The sequence below is a fragment of the Dipodomys merriami genome, unplaced genomic scaffold, assembly GCF_024711535.1.
Source record: "Dipodomys merriami isolate MVZ:Mamm:240054 unplaced genomic scaffold, mDipMer1.0.p SCAF_1, whole genome shotgun sequence".
NCBI classification, from domain to species: Eukaryota; Metazoa; Chordata; class Mammalia; order Rodentia; family Heteromyidae; genus Dipodomys; species Dipodomys merriami.
In genome coordinates, this window is record NW_027202270.1 from 98,541,522 (window position 1) to 98,559,362 (window position 17,841).

At 36.9% G+C, this 17,841-nt stretch overlaps 1 protein-coding gene across 2 annotated transcripts in view; it reads left to right on the plus strand.

The window, feature by feature from the left end:
* Scfd1 (sec1 family domain containing 1) overlaps positions 1 to 17,841 on the plus strand; it is a 98,508-nt gene that overhangs the window by 5,158 nt on the left and 75,509 nt on the right. The window contains exons 2-8 of one of the 2 annotated variants that reach the window (XM_070026223.1): positions 530 to 600; positions 1,496 to 1,580; positions 4,490 to 4,578; positions 10,700 to 10,790; positions 12,117 to 12,239; positions 13,387 to 13,474; positions 16,750 to 16,839. In XM_070026223.1, the coding sequence (XP_069882324.1) occupies positions 566 to 600; positions 1,496 to 1,580; positions 4,490 to 4,578; positions 10,700 to 10,790; positions 12,117 to 12,239; positions 13,387 to 13,474; positions 16,750 to 16,839 (601 nt within the window). In that variant the 5' untranslated portion in view covers positions 530 to 565. The remainder of the gene's footprint in view (positions 1 to 529; positions 601 to 1,495; positions 1,581 to 4,489; positions 4,579 to 10,699; positions 10,791 to 12,116; positions 12,240 to 13,386; positions 13,475 to 16,749; positions 16,840 to 17,841) is intronic. The other variant, XM_070026233.1, reaches the window with a different exon arrangement.

Sequence of the window (17,841 nt, forward strand, 5' to 3'; positions counted from 1 at the left end):
CACTTTCATAAATCAGGTAATGAGTACATTTCTTTTTTTGGGGAGGGGGCTCTGGTCGTAGGGCCTGAACTCTGGGCCTGGGCACTGTCCCTCAGTTCTTCAGCTCAAGGCTAGCGCTCTACCACTTGAGCCATAGCACCACTTCCGGCTTTTTTTTTCTGCTTATGTGGTACAAAGGAATCGAACCCAGGGCCTCATGCATGCAAGGCAAGCGCTCTACCACTGAGCTACCTTCCCAGCCCATGAGTACATTTCTTTATGGACAGTATCACCCTTTCCTTCCATCTCTCCCAGTTTTTCTCTCCTGTCCCGCCCATTTTCATTTTCAATATAATATCTAGTGAGTACCACTGCTTCATTTGTTCACCATTTATCCCTCCATTTCTGTACCCCAAATTCAGACATTCAGTTAGTCAGTTTTCTAGATTGATTGGTGCATTTTGTTTTTAGACAGTAAGTGATAAATATAGGACAAAAAAGAAATATTGAAAAACAGTAGTAATATTTTACAAAACTTTGTCATTTTCAGTGGCTTTGAAGCGTATGTTGAATTTTAACGTGCCTCATGTTAAGAACAGCACAGGAGAACCAGTTTGGAAGGTAAGAGCTTTATTTTCATGGGAAATAATTTCCTTTTTCTAGCTTCTGTACAGGGAATTTCTTATTAATACTGAATAACCCCTTATAAATATTTAATTCATATTATCTTTATTTATTTTTTGGGTTCAGTCATGGGCCTGAACTCTGGGCCTGGGCGCTGTCCCTGAGCTCTTCAGCTCAAGGCTAGCGCTCTACCACTTGATCCATAGCGCCACTTTCGGCTTTTATTTTCTGCTTATTTGGTGCTGAGGAATCGAACCCAGGGCCTCATGCATGCAAGGCAAGCGCTCTACCACGGAGCCACCTTCCCAGCCCCCTTAATTCATATTATTCAAATATTCTTATTTAAAGTAACATCTTATTTTGAGTTATTTTGATAAACATTTTTATGAAATACCATAGAAAATAGTGATATTGAGCTCCAGCTTATCTTAAATTAAGACTTTTCTAGTCCCTTAAAACTTGATGTTTCATTTCTTAGCTTTGCAAGTCCAGATTTTGGATCCTACAAGTTTTCTCATACTTACACAAATTGAGAGGAACCGTACCAAGCCCTGTACAATCAGCCCTCCATATCTGTGAATTCCCATGTATAGATTCATCAACCATAATTGTTTCTGTACATCTTGATCCACAAACTGGAAAATAATCAGTAAACCATAATTATTGTTAACCAATTTTTGAGACAATAAATGATCAGTAAAACTGCCTGTTGAATCAGAAAGCAATCTTTCTCCTTGAAGAAATGATGAATAGCATATAAAATACCTGATGTATATGCTTCTTTATTTTAAACTTTTTGTTGAAATAGTATCTTTTTCTTCAAAGAGACAATAATACTGTGGATTAGAGTCAAACTTACTAGTTTACAATTTTTCTATTATCTTTTGAGAAGAATTATAATAAGCCATCTTGGTGAGACTTCAGGCTGCGTTGAAGCTTTTATGAATTCTTACAACTGCTTTGGATCAATTCTCAAGGTAGTTTAAGTGATCTTTATTGAATTCATAGTTTAAACTACAGTATCCCCTAGGTCTTCCTGCCTTTGTGTGTGTTTGGGGGGTGGGATGGTAACTTGCATAAACTTTACTTATTCATTTTATTTCTAAGGCCTAAATTGAGCTTTTGAGTTAAATAGCTTGAGAATTTCTTGGGTGCCCATTTGTGCCCAATATTTTCCCTACCTGTCACTTTTACAGTTTTACAAGATGAATAATAGAGCTACAGTGTCCATACCTGTTATCTGTTGGGGATAATAAGACCCCACTCTAGTGAATATCTGCAAGTAGTACCAAACCCTGTACAATCAGCCCTCCATATCTGTGAATTCCCATGTATAGATTCATCAACCATAATTGTTTCTGTACAGAATATTTACAGGCATTGTTTTCATGATTCCCTAATAGTACAACTATTTGTATAGCAGTTAAAGTATATAGGAGGGTGGTATAGGTCATGTGGAAATACTATGCAGTTTTATTCAAGTAATTTGCATATTCAAGGAGTTTGAAATCTGTAGAGTGTCCTAGAACCAGTCACTCAAAGATACTGTTTTTTTCACATATATGTATGCCTAAGATGCAGTTTAATTTGTAAATTAAGCATAGAAAGAGATGAATATTACTAATGAATAGAATAGTTTTATCAATATGATATAATTAAACTGCCAGCATCATTATTTTTGCATTTGGGAGGCATTATTAAGTAAAATTAAGGTTACTCAAAAACACTCACCATGACACTGTGACAGCAGATCTGATAAACAAGGCAGACAGTTGTGTATACAGAATGGATATACTAGACAGCCAGACAGTTCATGTTCTAGGTAGTATGGGCCAGAACTGTGAGAAAGTTTTTGGGAAGATGAAATTGAGTATGTGAGATTTCATCATGGTACTTAGAGCGATACATAGCCTCAAACTTAAGGATTGTTTTCTAATATTTTTATATATATGTTATATATTTTTATATATAACACATATTTTTATATATTTTTAATATTTTTTAACCATGGGTAAATGAAACTGAACTGGGAGAGAGCAAGAGGAGAGGTAACATTGTCCAAAAAAGTAGTGTACTCATTTCCTGACTTATAACTAACTGCTTTATATATCATCTTACAATAACAGTAAAAAATTAAAATTAAAAATGAAAGTGAATCTGGAGGTATAAGGGTGAAGACTACTATATATACACAGAGAGAAGCATTTTGAGAGAGATACAACATCTAATTCTTATAGCTACAAGGAAGATTTTTAGCTTCTCTAGAGGAAATTGTGGCATTTAAGGAAAATGTATTTGTGTGTGTGTGTGTGTGTGTGTGTTGTGTGTGTGTGTGTGTGTGTGTGTGTGCATGCATGCAATCCTGAGGCTTGATCTAGGCTGTCGTGTGTGTGTGTGTGTGTGTGTGTGTGTGCGCGTGCGTGCGAGCGCGCGTGCAATCCTGAGGCTTGATCTAGGGCCTGGGTGCTTGAGCAAGGATACACTGTCTCTACCAGTTGAGCCACAGCTCCACTTTAGGCTTTTTCAGTAGGTGGAGATTAGATTCTCACAGGCTTTCCTGCCTGAGCTGGCTTCATCCCAAGATCCTCAGATCTCAGCTTCCTGAGTAGCTAAGATTACAAGTATGAGTCACTGGTAGCCCAGCCTAAGGCTACCAATTTTTATATTGTTTCTGTTTTTAAAAAGGATATATGTGAACTGGAAAAAAAGAACAATAGGGGAGGTAGGAGTTTCCTGTATGTTCAGAATCCTTTATTAAAAGTTAATAGCCAGACACTGGTGGCTCATGCCTGTAATCCTAGCAACTCAGGACGCTGAGATCTGAGAATCCTGGTTCAGACCCAGCCTGGGCAGGAAAATCCATGAGACTTATCTCAAATTAACAACCCCCAAACCAGAAGTAGAGCTGTGGTTGCCTTGAGCACAAAAGCTCAGGGACAGTGCCTAGGCCCTGAGTTCAAGCCCCATGACTAACAAACAAAAAACCTTAAGATAAAGATTTCATAGTCTTTTTTTTTTTAATTTAGAAAACTTGTTTTATAAGAAGTTCATATAGGTGGCGACCATGCTGGCTCCTGTAATCCCAACTACTCAAGAGGTAGAAAGATTGGAAGTATCAGAGTTTGAAGCCAGCCTAGGCAAAAAAAAAGTTAATGAAACCCCATCTCAGTCAAGAAACTGAGTATGGTGGCATGTATTTGTCATGCCAGCAACTCAGAAAGCATAAATAGGAGAATATCAGGTCTGGCCCAAGCAAAATCTGTCACATTCTTTCTCAAAAATAATAGCCAAAGTTAGAAGGGCTGCAGATACAGGTCCAGTGGTAGAGCATCTGCCTGTTAAGCATGAGAACTTCAGTTCTAACCTCAGTAATTCAAAGTAAAAAAATACAAATTTATGTTGTTATTGACTTGTTTTAGTCTGACAAGTTACGATTTTACAAATATATTACTGAAATAACCAGGTACAGTGGTGACATAAATCTGTCTCCCCAGTTACTTAGAAGGCAGAGGTCAGGAAAATCACAGTTCAAGGCTAGCCCAAGCAAAAAGTTAGTGAGATCCCCATCTGAACAAAGTAAGCCAGGTGTGTTGATACATGCCTATAATCCTAGCTGTCCCAGGCAAAATTGCAAGGCCCCATCTGAAAAGTAAAGTACAAGGATGAGCGCATGGCTTAACTATTAGACCCTGCCCAGCAAGTGCTAGACCTTGTATTCGAGGCTCAGTATTACCAAAAAAAACAGAATATATTACTACATGGATGGATATTTTGGTGAATACTAATGGAAAATATTGAATCAAAGATAAATATACTTCAACATTTTTAATATGGATTTGATCAGTTCTACACTAATGATGTTCAAAAAACTTTTTTCCCCCCTAAGGTACTCATTTATGACAGATTTGGCCAAGATATAATTTCTCCTCTGCTATCTGTGAAAGAACTGAGAGACATGGGGATCACTCTGCATCTGTGAGTTTAAAGAATTTCTATTAATAACACTTATTTTCAAAAACATTTTGAAATATTTTTTACTACCCTGAATCAAATTGCTAAGGAACATTTGAAAGGAAATCTAGTCTTGGTTTACAGTATATAGTGTAAACAATTTTTCGCCTATATCTTCTTTTATTCTGATTTCTGAGGTTAAAAATTAGTCCTTACACTGAGACTCTGTCTTAGATTATCTTTTTCACAAAGACTTGGTTGACCCTGTATGTAAGGTTAAAGATCTGATACTCTTAAGCTGACTTCCCTCTCTAAAAGTGTTTGTAATAGGTTGTACTTTTTTCTAAATACTATTTATTTGTTTTGTGATGCTTAGGACTGAACACAGGGCCTCACTCTAAGTAAGCACCTTACCACTTAGCTATTCCCTGAGCCCCAGCTGCATCAATTCTAAATACACTTTTCACTTTTTTTGTACTTCTATGATTAGGACCTCTATTATATTTGATTGCATGCTGTAGTGGACAGCATTCTTCTTAATAATACATAAAATATATACCCTAAAATTGGTAACTACCCTAGATTTGATGAAATATGCTGTTTAACAGGTTTTTCCTTTTTTTTTTTTTTTTAATTTCTGGGCATTGTTCTTGAGCTTTTTCTGCTGCAGACTTGCACTCTACCATTTGAGCCATAGCTCTGCTTTCAGCTTTTTGGATAACTAATTGGAGCTGAGAGTTTCACAGGCTTTCCTGCCAGGGCTGGCAGGAAAATCTTCAAATCTCAGCCCACTGAGTAGCTAAGATTATAAGTGTGAGCCACCAGCATCTGGCTTGTAACCTGTTAATTCTTACAAACTAAATGGAAGTTTAGCTTAATATTCTGACTTTGGAAATTATTTAATAATCAATGTACATGGTTTACCTTTGGCCCTTTTAAGTACTTAATTGTTTTACTAATGTACAGACAGATGTTTAGAAAGTTTAAGTGATTGTCCCACAAGTAGACAACTAGATAATAGCCAAAATGTGCCAGACTGCTTGACCATTACTGCGCTATTCTACTGAGGCATAATGGCTCAGTAACTAATAGGAATGAAGCCAAATTCAGTACTTCCTAAGAGTAACAGTATAGATGGCCATTTTGGAAGTACATGGAAGTTGTCACCAGAGCACAGAAAGGTTACACAGCTACAGTTGTCAATTCCTGTGATCCTTGCCTGGGCGCATATTCTCCCTATTTGTAGAAAATAGTACATCAGTTGCTTTGGGTTCTTCAAGCTAGTTTAGGCAGATTTTGTTTTGTTTTTTGTACGTTTTTTATTGTAAAAATGCTGTACACAGGTTACAGTTACTTGAGCAAGGTAATGAGTACATTTCCTATTGAGCATTGTTGCCTCCTCCTTTGTTTTTCCCCTACCATCTCTTTCCTCTCACCTCCACAGCTTCCCCCCAGCACCCCCCCCTCCGCTGAAGTTCTAAAGTTCATTTTCTTTTTTTTTTTTAATAATTTTTTTATTGTGAAAATACTGTACAGAGGGGTTATAATTACATGGGCAAGATAATGAGCACATTCCTTATCAAGCATTGTAGCCTCCTGCTTTGTTTCCCCTTCCCATCCCTTCCTATTCTTCCCCCCCCCCCACCAAAGTTTTAAAGTTCGTTTTTTGACATGACTTGTACATCTCATTGTTGCAATGGGTCCTCCTGTATCCCTGTTTTAACAATTTGTTTTTTCCCTTCCCCTCCACATATACCAACATCATATATAGTGAAAGCAGGGGTTATACCATGGGGAAGGCACATACCAAGCAACAAAGACATAATCTTATAAGTATGTTAGAAACAATCCCATGAAAGATCTCTTTCTTTTTTTTTTTGTCAGTTGTGGGGCTTGAGCTCTAAGCCTGGGAGCTGTCCCTGAGCAATTCAGCTCAAGGCTCAGCTCTACCACTTGAGCCATAGCGACACTTCTAGTTTTCTGGTGGGTTTTTTTGTGTGTGTGTGATTAAGTGATTACATAATTTCCCAAATTTCACAGTATTGTGGTATAATGATGCTCATTTAAAGTCACAAACTCATTCTAACTTTCCTGGAGCAAATTGTCTATCACGGTCTATAACATATAACAATGTACACATATACACCATACATGTGATCAGCAGCATGGGGTTATTTAGTAGTGATTCGACCAGATGAGTGGAAGTTCTTTGTTACTTAAGTCCTGTTAATTTTGTCGTATCACCTAACATTTTGGATTTAACATCCACTTATCAGGGAGACCATGTACTGTTTGTCTCTTTGCTCTTGGCTTACCTCGCTCAACATGATTTCTTCTAGCTCCATCCATTTCCTTGAAAGTGCCATTTTGTCATTTCTAATGGCTGCATAATATTCCATTGTGTATAGATACCATAATTTTTGGATCCATTCATCTATACTGGGGCATCTGGGTTTTTTCCATATCCTAGCTATTGTGAACAGTGCTGCAGTAAACATGGAGGTGCATGTCTCCTTGTATATTGGTTCCTGTTGTTCACGGTAGATGCCTAGAAGTGGTATGACTGGGTCATAAGGGAGGTCAATACTTAGCTTTCTGAGGACCCTCCAGACTGCTTTCCAAAGTGGTTGTATAAGTGTACATTCCCATCAGCAGTGTAATAGGGGTTCCTCTTTCTCCGCATCCCCTCCAGCACTTGTCGTTGGCTGACTTGTGGATGTGGGCCATTCTCAGGGTTGTCTTTATTTGCATTTCCTTCACCACCAGGGATGGTGAACATTTCCTCATGTGTTTCTTTGCCATTTTTATTTCTTCATCTGAGAAGTCTCTTTTTAGTTCCCTTGCCCATTTAGTAATTTGTTTGTTAGGTTTGGGAGGGGTTAGTTTCTTGAGTTCCCTGTATATACTGGATATTAACCTCTTGTCTAATATATTGCTGGTAAATATTTTTTCCCAATTAGTTGGTTGTCTTTCTAGCTTGGTTGCAATAGCTTTTTATTTTTATTCTGTGCAGAAGCTTTTTATTTTAAGGTAGTCCAATTTGTTGAGTCTCTCTCCAATTTGTTGTGACCCTAGGATTCTGTTCAGGAAGTTCCTGCCTGTGCCTATAAGCTCAAGTGTCTCTCCTACTCTGTCCTGCAGTACTTTCATTCAGGTTTAATGTTAAGGTCTTTAATCCATTTTGAGTTGATGTTGGTGCACGGTGATAGGCTGTGGTCCACTTTTAGTTTTCTGCATGTGGCCACCCAGTTTTCCCAGCACCAGTGGTTGAAGAGGCTGTGTTTCTTCCATTGTATGTCTTTGGCTCCTTTGTTGAATATCAGCTGACTGTAGGCCTGTGGATTTATTTCTGGATCTTCTATTCCATTGGTCTTCGGGTCTGTTTTTGTGCCAGTACCATGCTGTCTTTGTTATTATAGCTCTATAGTAGAGTTTGAAGTTCGGCATGGATATCCCTCCCATGTTGTCTTTATTCCCTAGAATTGTTTTGGCTATTCTAGGTCTTTTGTTGTTCCATATGAATTTTTGGACTGTTTTCTGTATTTCAGTGATGTACGTCATTGGGATTTTAATAGGAATTGCATTGAATTTGTATATTAATTTTGGCAGTATTACTAAAGTTCATTTTCAATATAGTGTTTTGTACATCTCATTGTTACAATGGTCAACCTGTATCCTTATTTAAGAATTTTGTTTTTTCCCTTCCCTTGCTCAAATTAGAGAAGTGTGTGTACAAGATGCAGGGCACCGACATCAAATACAGTGAAAATAGGGGTTATACCATGGGGGAGGAACATACAAAGCAACAAAAAAAATCACATGGTACATTATAAATATGTTAGAAACAATAGTAAGAAAGAAAAAAGACATTTGTGTTCCTAACTTGGGGTTCATTTTGCTTAACATCATCCTATATGATCATATGTACATGGCTTTTGGCCTTTTCTGCTTGTCCTACACATGTACTAATTATTGCAAATAAGGGAAACCATGGGACCTATGTTTCTTTGGGCCTGGCTTACTTCACTTAATATAATTTTTTTCCAAGTCTTTCCATTTCATAGCAAATGGAGCAGTCATTCTTTCTGATGGAGGCATAGAATTCCATTGTGTATATATACCACATTTTCTTGATCCATTCATCTACTGAGGGGCATCATATCTTAGCTATGGTAAATAATGCTGCAATAAACATAATTGTGCTGGTAGCCTTAGTATGTTCTTGTTTGTGATCATTTGGGCAAATGCCCAAAAGTGGGATTGCTGAGTCATAGGGGAGCTCTATGTGGGGTCTTTTGAGGAACCTCCATACTACTTTCCGAAGTGGTTGAACAAGTTTATACTCCCACCAACAATGCAGTAGGGTTCTCTTCTGGCTACATCCCCTCCAGCATCTGTTGTTATTAGAGTTCTTGATTATAGCCATTCTAACTGGGGTGAGGTGGAATCTCAATGTTGTTTTGATTTGCATTTCTTCTATGGCTAGGGAGGTTGAGCATTTCTTCAAATCTGTAGCCCACTAGATTAATGGGGCAGTCATTTCTTTGAGGATTTATTTTTGGGGGATTTAATTTTTTGAGTCCTAAGTATATTTTAGATATGAGACCTTTGTTCGTTGTATGGCTCGTGAAGATCTTCTCCCAATCCGTGGGCTTTCTATTGATCTTGCTAGCTATGTCCTTTGCCATACAGAAGCTCTGCAGCTTCATGTAGTCAGTTTAGGCAGATTTATTGGGAACAGTAACCATAGGTTTCCAGAATATGAAATGGTAATTGTAGTCCTTTTGGCATTTGGACAGCCAGCAGAAAAAAGGATCAAATACAGCAGCCATATCATTATCCTTCTCATTGTTAGTAGACAGAAGAAAATTATGAAATGTAGATCTGCCAGCAGTATGTGCCTCTTTTCTTGATTAAAGAAAGACAGGAAAAGAGGATGTTCTAGAAATAGAATATTTGTCTTATTTACTGATACAAACTTGTTAAAATCTTACCAGAAAGAATAAAGAGATACTATGATTTAGTATTATCTCATATATGGTGTGTGAGACTTGTATCTATCTCTTAAGAAGCAACAAATACAGAATTAGATTGTGGATGGAAAGTTCAGTGTAAAGTATGCTTATCATGCACATAGCCCTGCACCATATATAGAAAACAAACATAAAAAAAATGGGTTAAGTCTTTAAGTTTTAAGGAAATTGGTTTGGAAAACATACTTAGACTGAGAGTATGGCTCAAGTATAAAGTCACTGCCTAGCAAACATGAGACCTGAGATCCTAGTATCACCATCACCTCATAATAAAAGAAGAAAAATAATGCTTCATTTCATATGTGGTTAAATTTTCTATCGCTTCAAAAGACTCCTCCAGTTTACTCTTTTCCCTTTTAGGAAAGCTTCACATTCTTCCACTTCTCCACTCAATATTTTTTTTAAAGGAGGGGGGAACACAGGGATTTTTTTTTTTTTTTGCTCTGTCGGTCATGGGGCTTGAACTCTGGACCTGGGCGCTGTCCCTCAGCTCTTCACCTCAAGGCTAGCACTCTACCACTTGAGCCACAGCACCACTTCCCATTTTCTGGTGGTTAATTGGAGATGAGTCTCATGGACTTTCCTTCCCAGGCTGGCTTTGAACTGCAATCCTCAGATCTCAGCCTCCTGAGTAGATAGAATTACAGGCGTGAACCACCACTGCCCAGCAAAGGGATTTTTTTTTTTTTTATGTACTTTAGTTTTCATTTGAAGAGAGTAGTGGTAGGAGAATTTATCCTAGGAATTAATCAAAATAAGTAACTGAAACAGAACAAATGAAAAGTAAAGAGGAATTAGGATCTAACCAATAAATACTCTGTACCTACAGAGTTAAACAGTATTTAAAAGAAAAAAAAAAGCTGGGTTAACTAATAGATTAAAAGCAATAAGCAGGAGACCCTGTATAGAAAACAAATTAAAAGCAAAAGAACTGAGGTTATGGCTTTGTAAGCTCAATCCCCAGTACTATCAAAACAAAGAAAAAGAGTAGCAAGAGCTGTTAGAGCAGTGGTCACTGTCCTTGAGCTGATGAATTAACTGTAGAGAAACTTTTTAAGCTATCATTAAGTAACTAAAGAAAAAGTAACTTTTATGTTCTTTATGTTTCCTAGGCTTTTGCACTCTGATCGAGATCCTATTCCAGATGTTCCTGCAGTGTACTTCGTGATGCCAACTGAAGAAAACATTGATAGAATGTGTCAGGTAAAACAGATTCTTACTTCTCCTGACTCTTGAAATTATCTGACTATTTGAATATTGAGACAAACTTGTCAAAATAACTATTTGCATAATGAGACAAAGTTAAAAAAATGTCCATTGTAGAGGATCTGAAATTCCTTTACACAGCTTCCCACTTTTTCAGACTATTTTTGAATTTTAAATACATCAAAAGTTTTGTTTTTTGTTTTTGTCTAGAGAAGCATGTGCTCCCAGCCCTTTTTGTTTTTTCAGTCCTTGTACATAACCAATCTCCCTGTCTTTGTGGAATCACAGCCCTGCTCAGCTGCCTTTCTCATATAGGAGTATATATAACTATGGATTTAGTGATATATATATATGTTTATTTAGTCATATATATATATACATAGTCATATATATATTTAGTCATATATATAGCTGATGACAGATTTGAGGACATAGTTTTCTAGATATCGAGGCCTGTCATTTAAGAAATGACAATTTTATTTTTTTAATTGAATATTTAAATTTCACTACTTTTGAGTGAGAAGAAATACTTAGAGAATTAGTAACTCATTATAACACATCTATGTATGGTAAAGAGGTATTTGTTTTTATTATCATTACTAAAGCACTAGAAATAGTGTCTGCCTATACTAATGAGCCCTTAATTATGTTAGATTATTAGTAATTCTTCTGGCTCTTTCTTATTTTTCTTTCCATTAAGGTAGGGTCCAACTATAACCCAAGATGCCACAAATCTCACAGTCCTTCTCCCTCAGCCTTCTCAGTCTTGGCATACTAGACAAGTGCTACCATATATAGGCTATTTCAAAGCAGTTTTGTGCTCTATTGTAACTAGTAGTAGTATTTTGTTGAATATGTAAGTTCATGATAAGATATATTTCAGTAACCAGATTGCTAGTACATAAGTATATTTTCTTGGAATACTTTTTTAAATTGTCAGGTATATAGCCTGCCTTTTGATTTTTTTATTTTTTATTTTTTTGTCGGTCATGGGGCTTGAATTCTGGGTTTGGGCGCTGTCCCTGCACTCTTCAGCTCAAGTCTAGCGCTCTACCGCTTGAGCCACAGTGCCACTTCCGGTTTTCTAGTGGTTTATTAGGGACAAAAGTCTCACGGACTTTGCTGCCCACGCTGGCTTTGAAATTCTCTGATCTCAGCCTCCTGAGTACCTAGGATTACAGGCATGAGCCACCAGCACCTGGCCTGCCTTTTGAATTTGAATCTCACATATATACAAAGCCTTACTGTTAGTAGTAAATGATTTTTATTTACAGTCATTCTTTATACTGTCCTATAAGAATGAAGTATTCATTGTGCTTCTAGGACCTTCGAAATCAGCTCTACGAATCATATTATCTAAATTTTATTTCTGCTATTTCAAGAAGTAAACTGGAAGATATTGCAAATGCAGCATTAGCAGCTAGTGCAGTAACCCAAGTAGCCAAGGTAAGTCATTTAGATGATGGAAGATATTTTGTTAAAGTCAATTTTTGTTTTAGGCTGTGATATAATCTTTGTGGCTCAATTCAGAAATAGTTTGATAATTTTATTCTTATAAATTATACTTAAAGTATTGGCCATGGTTTTATCTGTAATGACTATAAGCTACATATCATTTCCAACTCTGTTCCTTAGAGAGTACAGAGAGGTTTTGCTGTGTACTATACAATGGACTAACAATCCTGTATCATAGTAACATGTTAGTCAGTTTGAATTTCAGCTATATATCAGTTTATAAAACCTACTCCTGGTAGCCTTTAGTTTTCTGTGCTTTTTGAATTTTGAGAATACATAAATGAAAATTCTAGAGGAATACAGAAGACCTGAAAGACTGAATGTTTACGTTTTTATTCTTACAGTCTACTGCTACTTCTGACTGGTTTTTGAAGTTTCTTTCATATTTTTACCGTTTACATACATTTCATATAAAATGAAAATAAATTTGCATTTTGTTTAATTATATTTATTTCAAGTAGATTTTAACTTTTTCCCTTTATTTACACTTCCAAAGAATTGATAGAACGGGGGACTGGGAAGTTGGCTCAGTGGTAGAGCACTTGCCTTGCATGCATGAGGCCCTGGGTTCGATTCCTCAGCACCACATAAGCAAAAAGAAAAAAGCCAGAAGTGGCACTGTGGCTCAAGTGGTAGAGCGCTAGCCTTGAGCTGAAGAGCTGAGGGACAGAGCCCAGGCCCAGAGTTCAGGCCCCACGACTGGACCCCAAAAAAAAAAGAATTGATAGAACGTTCCCCCACTAAGTTTATTGAAAGAACTATTGTATAAAAACAATACCATGACTTTCTTAAAGATATTACAGTGAATATATATTTACTTGAATTTTGTTTTCTGAAAATGTTGTTCTCCTACTTAATAGTTACCACTCAAAAGCTTATTTTTTATATCTTAGTTTTGTTTGTTTTCTAATATTCTTAATTCTTCATAGTTACCCAGTTAGACAAACTAATTAATACAGCTTTTACTTATTGAATCCACTTGTAATTTTTCCAATTTTGGCCATTAGTAGATTATATCAAACTAAAATTTTAGTAAATTTTTAATTTTAACTATTGTGAAAATTTGTATTCTTTCTAGGTTTTTGATCAGTATCTCAATTTTATTACTTTGGAAGATGACATGTTTGTACTATGTAATCAAAATAAGGAGCTCATTTCATATCGTGGTATGTAAAAATACAAATTCTGCATTTCATTGTTAACATAAATGTATGGTATACTATAAGTAAAATATAATGAGTATGTCTAGTATGCTCAAAACCAGATTTGTTTGGAACAGTAGATCTTAAAAGAGTTCTACAGCATGTAGGGAAATAATTCCAAGACTAAATTCTGTCATACATAAACATGTTTTCTTAACTGTGTGTCAGTTTTCTGATCTCTTATGTAGCCACACAGCAACATTCATAGATTTTTGTTTTGTTTTGTTTTTGTTGCCCATCTTGGGGCTTGAACTCAGGACCCAAGTGTTATCTCTGAGTTTTTTTTGCCCAAGGCTAGCACTCAACCATTTGAGCCAAAGCACCACTTTTGACTTTTTCTAAGTAGTTTATTAAGGTAAGAGTCTCATGGACTTTCCTGCTCAGGCTGGCTTTGAACTGCACTCCTCAGATCTCAGCCTCCTGAGTAGCTAGGATTACTTACATGAGCTGCTGGTAACCGCCATCACAGATTTTTTTCACATGGGTTTAGACCATAGTCAGAAAAGGAATAATTTTTTTAATCAAAACTTTTTCATGCTAACTCTGTATCTCATTTGAGATAAAGAACCTCTCAGTCATTCTCACATCATTGATAGTTGTGTTCAAATCATTGTATAATATATTGAGTGTTTTCCTGCTCAAGTCTTCCTCCCACAAAGCAAGTAAGCATAAAGATAAATCTCCCAAGCCAAAATGTACACAATATACTTAATATACATAACAAAATGAAAACTTCAGATTTGTTGAAAGGTGGCATATCTTCAGTGGATGTTGGGTGGTACTTGGTGAAAATTAATCAAGCATTCACAATATTTAAGATAAAAGATCATGAAATAAGATGTAATTTTTATTGAGCAATATTTATGTGTACTACAGTAACTTTTATGACAGTAATCTGGTTTACTCCATACAGTTTCAAGTTAATGCTCAGACCTACTAAACATGATTTAGGTAAATCTGAGTCATTTTAAAATACTATATACATCCTGAGCGTTTGTGATATTTCCATAGTTATTCCTCAGTTTTGATCCCCTGATGCCGCGGACCGGGTTCTGTCGGGACGACGGAGGATACCTAGGGGAGGAACCTGGAATAGGACGGGGAGATGGCAAACAGACAATTCACACACATTAGGAGTGGATGCTGAGTGCTGAGTGCTGAGTGCGATTTAATGCAGAGGATAACAAACTTATAGCAAAAGTCTCCATAAGAAAGGGCAAAAGGTTACATAATCTTGCTGCAGGGCTTCATTCTTGGGCGGTCACCAGCTGGTCGCCTGAAAGGGCAAAAGGTTACACAACCTTGCTGCAGGGCTTCGTCCTTGGGTGGTCACCAACTGGTCGCCTGATAGGCACTTGTTTCCAGCTTTACCTCTATTTTTAAGAAATACAATGGGTTTCGATGATTGTCACCAATTAACCACTACTTTTTTCTATAGAGGCCTTAACTGTCCCATTAAGATCTTTCCTGTTCCTTCTTTAATAGTAAGCACCAAGGAGACTTAGATTTAGCAAGTCTCTTAGTAAATGAGGAAGTTTTTTCTCCTAAGTAGTTATCTCAGCAATTGCCATACATTCTTTCTGTTCTAGCCGCACCTACAACTTTTTGTAAATTTCTTACAATTCCTTCTGCTGGAGTGACTTTGTGAAACCCCCAATACTTTTATATTTACTTATAACTTGTCTACTAGCCTCCATAAGAGGGGTTTCAGGGTAGCACTTAACTCTGGTGAGTTAGTCATATTTTTAAGACACTCATCAGATATTGGAGTCGTCAACACTCTTAAAGAGCTTTGAATAAGGGAACGTTGACAATGAGTAAGTACAATGAGCAGTAGAAACAGTAAAAGATTAATAGGCACTCTTATGAGGAAAAGATAGGCAGAAACACATCTTTTCCAGGGGTTTTTGCCAGCCTTTTCCCAGGAGTAGGCCTCTTAGAAGCCCTATTCTCTGAGGTAGACTTCGGTGAAGTCCCAAAACTTGGAGATAGGTTTCTGTAAAGCCCCATTCTCTGAGGTAGACTTCGGTGAAGTCCCAAAACTCAGAGATAGGTCTCGAGGCCCCTATCAAGGTCTTTTTTTTTTTTTTTTTTTTTTTTTTTACTGTAAAGGTGATGTACAGAGGGGTTACAGTTACATGAGTAAGGAAATGAGTACAAGTCTTGTCAAACATTGTTACCCACTCCTTCATTTTCTCCTGCTTTCCCTCCCCTGATCCTCCCTACCCCCCACACCCAAGTTGTAAAGTTCATTTCCAACATAGTGTCTTGTGAGTATCACAAGGTCTTTGACTGTTAATGACAATCTTAACATCAGTGTTTCTTTTAATGTAGCTCCAAGGAATGTGGTACTTGAACCCCCTAGAGATGCTTGACAGAATGAATATTTCGTAGGTACCAATAGGAAAAAGCTAAGAATCCTTTATCTCTTAAAAATGTTCAGAGAAACTTTAGTTCCACCATGTTCCCAGGGTAATTCTTTTATCTACAAAAGTTTGATCTATGTAAGCCAGAAAAAGTATTCAAATAACAGATTACAAAGGAATTGATAGGTGATGTTTGTTTTATTGTCTTTCTAGACAGAAGTTGGTTAATGTTATTAATAATAGTTTCCTGAGGCCATCCAAAGTTTATGAATACAATAGTTTCTTGAGGCCATCTAGTGTTTATGAATAAAATTATAGAATTTAGTATTTATTCTCCTATTTGCTTTGACAGAAAGTTCCTGATTTGTTTGGTAGAGTTATTATTATTATTGCTATTTTGATACTGAGGTAGGTGTTTTGTATATATGCATGGCTTTTTTTATATTGATGGTGAAAAGGTAGTAAATATATACTTGTTCACTTTTTAAATGTTGTAAGAAAAGCCAGTGGCTCAGGCCTGTAAGCCTAACTGCTCAGGAGGCTGAGATCTGATATCATGGTTCAAAGCCAGGCCAGGCAAGAAAGTCTACCAGTTAAGCAGACTCTTACCTCCAGTTAAGCACCAAAGATGCCATAAGTGGAACTGTGGTTCAACTAAGGGTAGGCAGTAGCCTTGAGCACAAAAGCTTAGGGACAGCACCCAGGCCCTGAGTTCAAGTCCCAAGATCTGCACAAAGAAAAAGTTTATAGCAAAAATGTTCACTGGAGTATTTATAAGTGTTATCAAACTGGTTTTATGTTACAAACTAGTTTAACAAATTATAAGTTTAAAGATGAATTTTAGTCACTGTATTTCTTCTTATGTCACTTTAGCCATAAATAGGCCAGATATTACAGACACAGAAATGGAAACAGTTATGGACACTATTGTTGACAGCCTCTTCTGCTTTTTTGTTACATTGGGTAAGTTTTCAAATTTCTCTGGCTATTTTTTCAACTAAATGAGTCACTTAGTACTTCTCTTTAATCTGTCAGACTTTAATGTGATCCTTTTCATGTATTGGAATCTCTGCTCTCCACAGTTGGAATAAAGTATACATTCTAGATTATATAAAAATATAAATGTTCAAATAACTTAATGGGTTATTCCTCTTGAATAACCCATTCTTTTTTGGGTCCGGTCATGGGGCCTGAACTCAGGGCCTGGGCGCTGTCCCTCAGCTCTTCAGCTCAAGGCTAGCACTCTACCACTTAAGCCACAGTGTCATTTCCAGCTTTTTTTTTTTTTTCTGCTTATGTGGTGCTGAGAAATCGAACCCAGGGCCTCATGCATGCAAGGCAAGCTCTCTACCACTGAGCCACCTTCCCAGCCCCAGTAGGTTTTTTTGTTTGGGGGAGTTTTTTTTGTCAGTTTTGGGGCTGAACTCAGGTACTGAAGGTTGCCCCTGAGCTTTTGTGCTCAAGGCAAATGAACAACCACTTAAGCCACAGCTCCATTTCTAGTTTTCTGTTGGTTAATTGAAGATAATAGTCTCATGGACTTTGCTGCCTCTAGGCTGGCTTTGAACTGTGATCCTCAGCCTCCTGAGTAGCTAGGATTATATGTGTGAGCCACCAAACTCCCAGTAGGGGGTTTTGAGTTAAGGTTTTGTTGAGTACTAAATGTTCTGGCTATTTATAAGTTTCTAATATATTGCTTCAATGATTTTATGACAGCTTCATCCTATGTGAATCCTAATTTTCTTTAAATATTTCATAATAAAACTTCTCAAGTAATCAGGCACCAGTGGTTCATGCCTGTAATCCTAGCAATTCATGAGACAGATCTGAGGATTGTTGTTCATAGCCAGGATAGGCAGAAAAATCCTTAAGATTCTTTATCTCCACTTAACCACCAAAAATCTGAAAATAGAGCTGTGGCTTAAGTGGTAGAGCTTCAGCCTTGACCAAAAAAACTAAGGGATA